An 11,020-nucleotide genomic window follows, 5' to 3' on the forward strand; every position below is an offset into this window, starting at 1 on the left:
TTATTTTCCCCATCTTGTCATGCTGGTCCCCATACCTGTCCTTTCCTCATCATCCCATCCTCATTCCCGTCTCCTTGTTCCCATCCTCGTTTTGTTCTTGTCCTCATCCCTGTCTCCATCCTCATTCTTTCCATATCTCCTCAATCCAGACCCATCCTCATCCCCATACTTGTCCTTTCCTCATCGTCTCATCCTGATCCCCATCCTTGTCCTCATCTTTATCTCTTTGTTCTCATCCTATCCTCATTCACCCCCTACCCATCCCATCAAGTCAAGTCTTATTTATTTCTATAGCACTTTATAAATTGTGCCAAAACTTTTTTTTTTCCATAGATGAACGAGGGAAATTAAAGTGATTACTATATTTCACTTTGTGGGACATATTCCTGTCCCAGTCCTCATCATTTCCGTTCTTCATCACTCCATCCTCATTCCTGTCTCCTTGTTTCCAAGTTCATTTTTGTTCTTGTCCTCATTCCTGTCTTAATCCCTATTCTTTTCCCATTTCCTCATTCCTAACACCATACCTGTCCTTTCCTCCTTGTTTTTTCCCCTTATTTTTGTTCTTGTCCTCATTCCTGTCTTCGTCCCCGTTCTTTTCCCCATCTCCTCTTCCCTGACCCATTCTCATCCTCATACCTCTTCGTTCCTCATTCCCATTCTTGTCCCCAAATGCCTCTTGTTCTTGTCTTCTTTTTTGTTCTCATCCCAGCTTGATCTTCCCCTACTCTTCCCGTCAAGTCATCTTTATTTATATAGCACTTTAGACTATGTTGATTGTGCCAAAGCTTTACATGTTAACAGGGGGGAAAATTTACAATATTTACCTTTGTGGGATATATTTCTGTCCCAGTCTCCTCGTTCCAATCCTCATTGTCCTAATGCCCCATTCTCACACCGAACACAAATACACACACACTCCCCTCCACATCCCTGTCCTCCTCCTCCTCTTCATCCCCGGCTGATCAATGCAGGCCGTGTTATTCTGCCGTCTCGGCCGCCGCTGTCTCTCTTTGTCTGGCTGAGAAATGAAAGTGCTGATGGTGCCTTTGCTGTGTGGAGAGACGCGTCTGTCCGATGGCCCTCGCGGGACTGCTCTGTCTGACAGCCCTGAAAATTCATAGCCATTGATTTTGTAATTAGCAGTTTATCAATCGTATCGACAGGCTCCTTCTGATGGATTGCAAGGAAATTGTTTCTTCAGACGTGTTTTTTTAACCTCCGCCTCACACACACTCACAAACACACACACACACTTTCTCTGCTTAGTCTCAGCCACTGTTACAGCTGTATTGATAAATATGAGGACATGATAAATAACAGGAAACAATAGTACGGGACATATTTATCATTTAGAACACCATCAAACAAATGCTGTTTTAAACTATATACGCACACACACATGACACTATTTATACTATAGGTTAAGTATCTTTATATATTGTCCACCCTTTTCTCGAACACCTTAACATGTTGATTATAATCTGATAACGTGCACCTTCTGTAAAGCTGCTTTGGAACAATAATTATTGTGATAAGCACTATACATTCATTCATTCATTCATTCATTCATTTTCTTTACGGCTTAGTTCAGGGGTATTCACAGTTGGTCCTGGAGGGCCGGTGTCCTGGAGAGTTTAGCTCCAACCCTAATCAAACACACCTGAACAAGCTAATCAAGCTCTTACTGGGTATACTAGAAACTTCCAGGCAGGTGTGCTGAAGCAAGTTGGAGCTAAGATCAGCAGGAAACCAGCCCTCCAGGATTGACTTTGGACACCCCTGGCTTGGTCCTTTCATTAATCTGGTGCCACCACAACAGAATAAACCAACTTATCCAGCAAATGTTTTAAGCAGCAGATGCCCTTCCAGCTGCAACCCATCTCTGGGAAACATCCATACACACGATTTTAGCTTACCCAATTCACCTGTACTGCATGTCTTTGGACTTGTTGGGGAAACCGGAGCACCCAGAGGAAACCCACACCTACACGGGAAGAACATGCAAACTCCAAACAGAAACGCCAACTAACTCAGCCGAGGCTCGAACCAGCTACCCACTGCGTCACTTTGCAGCCAAGAGCTACACAAATAAACTTGAATTCTTTTGAATTGTGCAAGTATTTCACAGCATTACTTCTTGATCCGTAAGTGTGTGTGTGTGTGCTGTGTTGTTGTGCTGACAGACTCCATGCACATCGAGGACGTGGAGTCGGTGCAGAAGCTCCAGGACGCTCTTCATGAAGCGCTGCAGGACTACGAGAGCTGTCAGCATGCGGAAGACCCTCGGCGGGCCGGAAAGCTGCTCATGACGCTGCCTTTGCTCCGGCAAACGGCCACCAAGGCCATCCAGCACTTCTACAGCATCAAGATGCAGGGCAAGGTGCCCATGCACAAACTCTTCCTGGAGATGCTGGAGGCCAAGGTGTGATGGGGACTGGAGGACGCTCTTCCACAGGACACACACTCTGCCTGAGACGCCTTTTAAAGACTCACACAGATTAATAACTCGCTTTAAAGCATAAATATAAATGGGAAAAATAATTTAAATATCTATTACGAAATACTATGTACTTGTACAGTCATGCTTTTCGTTCCATGATCTGTGGTTATATATATGACGGAAGAAATAGGGGGTCATTTGCATTCAGCTTTTTTTTATTTTGGGAGATCAACACACGTCACGGCTCGGACAACACTAAGGACACCTTGAGGACTTGTAAATATTCATGAGTGGACGTGGAAGCTGCTGCTGCTGCCGCCGTCGTTTTGTCTCGCCGGTTCTTCCCTAAATGTGAACTCGCCGCCGACGTCCTTGAAAATACCTCCTGAATCCTGGACTTCTGTGGCTCATCTCACTCCGTAGAAACAGCAATAAACCGAGCCGAGACCAGACCACCTCTACCGCTTTTATTTTTTGTTTCTAAACTCCTGGTCGTGGTTCTGCTTGATGTTTTTGGAGCCGTTGGAAAAGGTTTCAGAGGATTTACAATGCGTGGCAGGAGTCCAGGAGACTCAAACAATCAGATGGCCGTATGTCAAGCGGCCTATTCTGGGCTTGTTAAGCCGCCGGCGGAGGAAACGAGGTGCCCGCCCATCATCTGCTCTGACTTTTATAGCCGTGTATCCAAATGAAGGTGTGCGGCAGGTGCAGGTCTTTATCACCAGCTTTATTTTTGGATCCAGCGGGAGGGTGTTTGACCTCATGTTGACACAGTAGCATCGGCCTTCGAAGGCTCCGTCCCTATAAACAGCTTAGATCCACTTGACGGCAGAGTTATCAATTAGGAATCTCCAACACGCATTAGCTTTGGAAACGACAGTGGTGTCATTTAGCACTCTGTGTCCTGCATCTCTGCTCATGCACACTACTGATGTACACTACTGATCATTTACTTAAATTAAACCATGCCTCTCACTGCAAAGAATACTTTTTGTCTTGGTTCTAGTTCAAATCTTTAAACGTTCTTAAATCAAGAAGCATTTTATAGACAAGTATTATTATAGTCTTGTTTTCAGAAATAATGAGTCAAATTTAAGTGAGTTTTTCCCTAAAAGAAGCTAAATAATCTGCTAATAGGGTAAGCAATACTGTTATTCATTCATTCATTTTCCTTCAGCTTAGTCTCTATTTTAAAGGTCACCACAGTGGAATGAAACACCAACTATTCCAGCATACGTTTTACTCAGTGGATGCCCTTCCAGTCGCAACGCAGTACTGGGAAACACAATATACTGTTATTTCAGAGAGAAAACAAGATTATTTGCTTGTTTTAAAGAAAAACAGACTTAAAATTGACAATATATTGGCTTGTCTAGAAAATGGCTCTTTATTTAAGTATTTTTAGATATTTGGACTGGAAACAAGTGAAAAACTTAATCTTTGCAGTGCTGTCAGGACCAAAACCAACCAACCAGCTAACAGGGAATGTGCTTATAGTGTTATGTCAAGGTTCTCTCAAAGTTTAAGTCTTCTATATTCTGACATTATTCTGTCAGATATAATAAACATACTTCCAGAAACATTCACTGAAGGTTAATTCAAAATGACCTGGTCTCAGTAATGTTTACACAATATGAAAGCAATAAGATTATAGAGACGTTATTATTCGGCTAATGTATTCCAGAAATCTTTTCACTGTTTGAAATGTGACATTTATGTCTGCAAAATTCTGAAGAAGTCAACTACATCTTCAATGGCCTGAAGGTGAGGAAATGAAAAGCAAATTACAATTTTTGGGTGAACTATACCTTTAATTTGACACTGTAAAATGATTAATCAATAATCACATCCAAAATAAATGTTGCTTTTTACAAAATTTATTTGTGCGTACTGTGTATATGTATGTGTATATAAAAATATACATGACTGGATTGTACAACATATTTGTTTATATATAAAAATATTTATATATAATACAAATAATATAGAAATATATATGTAAATACATTTCTCTTTTGTATTATTTAGTGTTTTATGTACAGTGCGTATGTCTATATACAGAAATATACACAGTACACACACACACACACATATATATATATATATATATATATATATATATATATATATATATATATATATATATATATAATTAGTGTAAATACAAACTTTTATATTGTATGCGATTAATCGTTTGACAACACTATTAAATATGGGTGTTGTTCAATAGTTTAAGACAATCGTAAACTTTTTTTTTTAATCCACTTCAAATGTTGACTATATATAGAGTGTGTTATATTGCTCATATATATATATATATATATATATATATATATATATATATATATATAGTAGTATGAGCAATAAAACACTCGTAGCAGTGCAATGTGGCTGTGTATCAGCACTGGTGGGAGGCATGCATTGGCACAAGGCAGCACGCTGAGTGCCGTAGTGTCCCACCATTGACGATATACAGCCATATTGCACTGTTCAAGTCTATTATTGTGTTTTTACAAAAGTTTGACTGCATAATCGCGCATATAAAAAAGAAAATCAAACATGGAGAGTCTCAAAAACCCTGTGCAAAAAACTACTCTCTTCCGCCAGTCCTTCACATCTGCATCTGATGTCAGAACAGTATAAACCGCTACTACTGCACCATGTGACTGTAGAGCTAGTGTTTGAATGATTCTCTAGCGTAATGTCTGAAGTGATGACAAAACAGCTGATTTTGCTCACATTTTAAGATTATAAGGCTGAACATGACATAAAGTGCCATCAGCCTACAGAGATTTCCCAGTATTTCATAGTATTGCAATCGAGAGATCACAATAATTATCCCCGAAAAAGCCAAAGCAAAGCAAACATTAGCAGATTACTAGAGTATAAATACAGCACTACAGCATACAAAGAAGAGAGATCGACTTAGAGGATCACTGTTTTATAATGATTTAATCAGCTGTAGTTAAAAATTAGGCTGAGTTTTTCTCCTCTAAGGACTTATTATGTGGTCTCTGACGCCATCTTGTAGTGAAACATTAAGCCTCTTTGCTCTGCTCAGTATGACAGGCTGATGGCCGCTGACTAACTCGCTGAATCTCCACAATGATAAATATATAACAAAGGCACTATCCTTTAAAATAAACTACATAGTCACAATCTAAACAAATATATTCCAAACTAAAAAAGCCTCAAAAGTACATGATGTTGTCCAACAGCTGCAATATTGGTCAAACTGTAGTGAGTTTATTGATCTGCTGTCACTCTATGTGGGCGGAGGCTATCAGCCAATCAGATTCGAGAACCAGACATAACTGTTGTATATATATATATATATATATATATATATATATATATATATATATATATATATATATATATATATATACACATACACACACATACATACATATATATATATATTTATATATATATATACACATATATATATATATATATATATATATATATATATATATATATATATATATATATATATATATATATATATATATCTATATCAGCCTAAAGGGGTAGTTCACCCATGTCAATTAATAATTTACCAGCATATACTGAGGATTATGATTAGTTGAATGGTGTCTCTACAGTTTCAGGAAACATTCAGTAAATGTTTCTGTCCTTCAGTAAATTCTCCGAGACTCTTCCCAGAAACCCTGAAGAGGAGAGCAGGACACAGGGATTCATTCAGAGAGAAATCATGCCAAAGTAGTGCACATCTCCACCACAACATCACGCCAAACCACCAACACCATGATTTATGAACATCTCCAACTGGACGGTAATGAACAGATATGCAACATTCACATATAGCTACCTCATCATTCATCACCGAGAGACCCGCCGCTAGTTAACCATCAGCTCAGATTTAGATGCTTTACAATAAGACTACACGAACAGTGATGTACTAACATGTGAACTGAACGTTACGTTATTGTGAACTTCTGTTAAAACATGCGCTAATCAAGAGCTGACTTTAACCACAACATGAGTTCTTAGCTGGTTCTTAGACTTAACTGGTCATCTCCCAGCCTGACCAGCTAAGACCAGGCTGGAAATAGCTGGAATTCAGCTGGCTATTCAGCCTATGCTGGTTGGACCCCTCAGGTTGACATCAACAGAAGGACTTTGTGCTCAGACTTTGATTAAAGATCACCAGAACACATTTCATTTCAGTGAATTAACTTGATTAATTATTCACCTTAAGAGTGACACAATAAACACTGGACACTTCGATTTTTGTAAAGCTAGCTCTTGATTAGCGCGTGCCTCATCATTAGTTCATATTAAAGTAACGTTTAGTTGACATCACGTGTTCTTGTAAAGTGTGATGGATGCTTGTTTTTTTACTCTTGAGACGCTGGATCCTCATGATGGTCTGCTGTGAGCGTCCGCTGTTTATGAAGGACCGATGTTCATATCTGTAAATGTTGTCTTTTATTTATTTGCTGAAGTCGGGCTCAGAAGCGCGTCCGCAACATGTCAGAGTGACGAAGGCTTCTGTGTTTCTCTCCTCATTGTGTATATCAGTCTGGCCACGCTGTACAATAACACTGTTCATTTAACAAAGCTCTCTGTGTCGCTTCCTCTTTTCTTAAGTCGTACTCAAAGCCGTGTCTGCTTATTTCACACCACACTGAAATAAGATGATCATCATGAGAGGTGTTGTACATAACAGATGTGTTCCAGTGCTGCTGTCACTCATGATGAGGGCAAGACTATTAAACAGCATCATTCATGAACACAAATATTACATTATATTTAGGATTTGTTTCTCACATGTATATATTTACCTATCTAAATATAAATATCTATCTATCTATCTATCTATCTATCTATCTATCTATCTATCTGTCTGTCTGTCTGTCTGTCTGTCTGTCTGTCTGTCTGTCTGTCTGTCTGTCTGTCTGTCTGTCTGTCTGTCTGTCTGTCCGTCCATCTATCTGTCTATCTATCTATCTATCTGTCTATCTAACTGTCTATCTATCTGTCAATCTATCCATCCGTCTGTCTGTCTGTCTTTCAATCTATCTATCTATCCATCCGTCTGTCTGTCTGTCTTTCAATCTATCTATCTATCTATCTGTCCGTCCGTCCGTCCGTCCGTCCGTCCGTCCGTCCGTCCGTCCGTCCGTCCGTCCGTCCGTCTATCTGTCTATCTATCTATCTATCTGTCTGTCTCTCTGTCTGTCTGTCTGTCTGTCTGTCTGTCTGTCTGTCTGTCTGTCTGTCCGTCTATCTGTCTATCTATCTATCTATCTGTCTGTCTCTCTGTCTGTCTGTCTGTCTGTCTGTCTGTCTGTCCGTCCGTCCGTCCGTCCGTCCGTCTATCTGTCTATCTATCTATCTATCTGTCTGTCTGTCTCTCTGTCTGTCTGTCTATCTATCTATCTATCTATCTGTCTGTCTGTCTCTCTGTCTGTCTGTCTGTCTGTCTGTCTGTCTGTCTGTCTGTCTGTCTATCTATCTATCTGTCTGTCTGTCTCTCTGTCTGTCTGTCTGTCTGTCTGTCTACACTGTAAAAAAAATATCTGTAATTTTACAGTTTATTTTTCGGAAGCTATTGTTCTTTAATTTTTCAGTTTTTTTTTTCAGCACCCCAGCTGAAACCCCATTCATTTTCTTTTCAACTTAGTCCCTTTATTAATCTGAGGTCGCCACAGCGGAATGAACTGCCAACTATTCCAGCATAATGTTTTATGCAGCAGATGCCCTTCCAGCTGCAACTTAGCACTGAGAAAGGGCTAATAATATTGAGCTTAAAATGGCTTTAAAACATTTAAAAACTAATTTTATTCAAGCCCAAATAAACAAATCAGACTTTCTCCAGAAGAACAAATATTAGAGGAAACACTGTGAAAATTTCCTGAATCTAAGAAACTAAAAATTCACAGGAGGGTGAATAAATCTTGACTTCAAATTTTTACACAGCATATAAACTGATTCGCTGTTTTTATCTAAAAAGTAAACCATCAGCTCAATACTAAAATAACACTGATGTGTCCAGAACGTCCTCACACTGCATTCAGGGTCCATGTTTCACCAGCTCTTCCATTCTCCGCGAGTCAAACCCAGAACAAAAGAAGAGCTAACAGTGTTGATAGTGCATTACTGCGCTCAGCAGAGGAGCTGAAGCTGACCTTTACCTGCTCAGATGGAGACACATTCAGAAATGCAGCGGTGTGTGTGTGTGTGTGTGTGTGTGAGTGCTGTATGACGTCCTCAGAGACGCTGGATGTCCCGCAGAGACACACACACACACACATATATACACCACTCATCACTCCATCGCCTTCTGCAGAGCAGCTTCAACATCAGGCCCACATTCACACACACCACTGTATGATATTCAGCCACTTGTGCGTAAATACAGCTGAAGACCTGCAAATGATCAGCCCTCCTGTAAACTTGTGTTATTATAATTATTTTATATTTAATTATATACATTTTATATTATAATTATTTTGTTAAACAGACACTTTTACAGCATTTCAAAGGATTATTCAAAGGCTTTATTCTGATTCTGATTGTCTTCCTCATTTTCCATAGAGAAGCACTGGATTCTCCATTGGCCTGGTCACATGTGCGGCGGATGGTGTAATGCAGGAGTGTGTTTGCAGTATGTTTAAGCATGACGGAGCACTAAAGCTCAGCACTGCATGTGATGGATTGACCTTTCCTGCATGTCAGCCAAAGGTTAGAAATCTCCACTGGCCTTAAAAGAAAAGCACTTGTTTGCCATTAATGTGAGGGTCTTCCTCCAACACACACTCTCCAGGGAAACACAGCATGACCCACAAGCCGTCTGTCTCTATCCGACTGTTTCTGTCTGTCTCGTCAGTGTCCTTTTGATTTCAAAATAAGCCTTATTATCATGGCAAAATGTGAACATAGGCTATACACATACCGGCCACTTTATTAGGTACAGCTGTCCAGCCGCTCGTTAATGCACATTTCTAATCAGCCAATCACAGGGCAGCAGCTCACTGCATTTCGGCATGTAGACATGGTCAAGAGGATCTGCTGCAGTTCAAAGCGAGCATCAGAATGGGGAAGAAAGGGGATTTAAGAGACTTTGAACGTGGTTGTTGCTGCCAGACGGGCTGCTCTGAGTATTTCAGAAACTGCTGAGATTTTCACGCACAACCATCTCTAGGGTTTACAGAGAATGCTCTGACAAAGAGGAAATCTCCAGTGAGCGGCAGTTCTGTGGACTCAAATGCCTTGATGAGGCCAGAGGTCAGAGGAGAATGGCCAGACTGGCTCCAGAAAGGCAACAGTCACTCAAATAAGCACTCGTGGATCTGCAGAAGAGCATCTCTTTTCAAATGTAGCTGGTTAATTAATTGATTTATTTGTTTATAAACAACATTTGCAGCATTAATCATAATTAGTCATTTATTCGTCAGCTTTTGATCTCATCCATGTAATCAGTTCATTCCCAATGTGGAGAGTGAAGGGAGCGCTCTGTACGAGAGACGAGGGTGAAGCGCGGTGCACGTTTACTGTGCTCAAATCAGACCGTCTTGTCTGAAGCGCATCAATAGACGTAATGCAGTACTAGCATACAGTATGATGAGCGCTCATAATTCACACGCTTCCACTGCTGAATGTGATTTGTATTTAAAATATGACCTTTACAAAGGTGATATATGGAAATGGGCAGATCATGTGTGATTCTGGGATTAAACGTCTTATAGATCATGTGCTTTATGTGGTCTCGCGCTTGAGAAAGGAACCTTGACCGGTTGGTAATTTACAGTGTTATGAGATCAGTGCAAAACACGCAGTAAATAAATAAGCGCGTGGCCGGCGGGGTTTCTGGAGGGGTCTGCTTCCGCTCGTCCGTATATCAGTCACCGCTGCGGCTTCATTTCAATATGGCCGCCGTCTGTCTGTGGGCTGACCTTGCGTTCAGAGGGAACTTTCATAAATATCTGACATTCATATTCCTGCTCTGCGTGGCGTCTGCAGGCAGAACTCAGCACTGGAAGATTGAATTTGACAACAAGATATATATTACAAACACAATTGTTAAAATTTTTTTTTTAAATTTAATTAAAATAATATGAATATGTCAATAAATAAATAAATAAAAATTAACGTTAAAGAAATGACTACATTATAATAAAATTAATTAAATTTGAACACAAAATAATAAAACTTGCATAAAGTAAAATGATAGAAACATTATAAAATTACTAAATAAAATTATTAAAACACATTAATCAATAAAATAACAAAACTAATTAAATAAAAAATACATAAATATATAAAATATACATTAAAATATCAAATTAATAGATAAAAAATGATAAAAAGACAATAATAAATAAAATAATAAATAAAATTCATAATTATATAAAAAAATAATAATAATAATATTTAATAATAAAAATTATGAAAAATACATAAAATTATGAATGCATTGTACAATTAATAAATAAAATACACTTATAATTAAAATAAGATAAATAAATAAATATTAAAATAAAAAACATAAATAATGTATAAAAATAAACTAAACAAATAAAATAAAAATATTTTTAATATTAAAAT

The 11,020-nt window shown here is 38.8% G+C and overlaps 1 protein-coding gene across 7 annotated transcripts in view; it reads left to right on the plus strand.

The window, feature by feature from the left end:
• esrrb (estrogen-related receptor beta) overlaps window positions 1-10,691 on the plus strand; it is a 115,453-nt gene extending 104,762 nt beyond the window's left edge. For 2 of the 7 annotated variants that reach the window (XR_012392679.1, XR_012392678.1), the window contains exons 7-8: window positions 2,187-4,207; window positions 6,089-7,030. Coding sequence is in view for 5 of the 7 variants with exons in the window: in XM_073927168.1 (XP_073783269.1) it covers window positions 2,187-2,431 (245 nt within the window). In the remaining 2 variants the exon portion in view is untranslated. 7 annotated transcript variants of the gene reach the window in all.
• Window positions 10,692-11,020: the final 329 nt, after the last annotated feature.

The sequence above is a fragment of the Danio rerio genome, chromosome 17 (genome assembly GCF_049306965.1).
Source record: "Danio rerio strain Tuebingen ecotype United States chromosome 17, GRCz12tu, whole genome shotgun sequence".
NCBI classification, from domain to species: domain Eukaryota; kingdom Metazoa; phylum Chordata; class Actinopteri; order Cypriniformes; family Danionidae; genus Danio; species Danio rerio.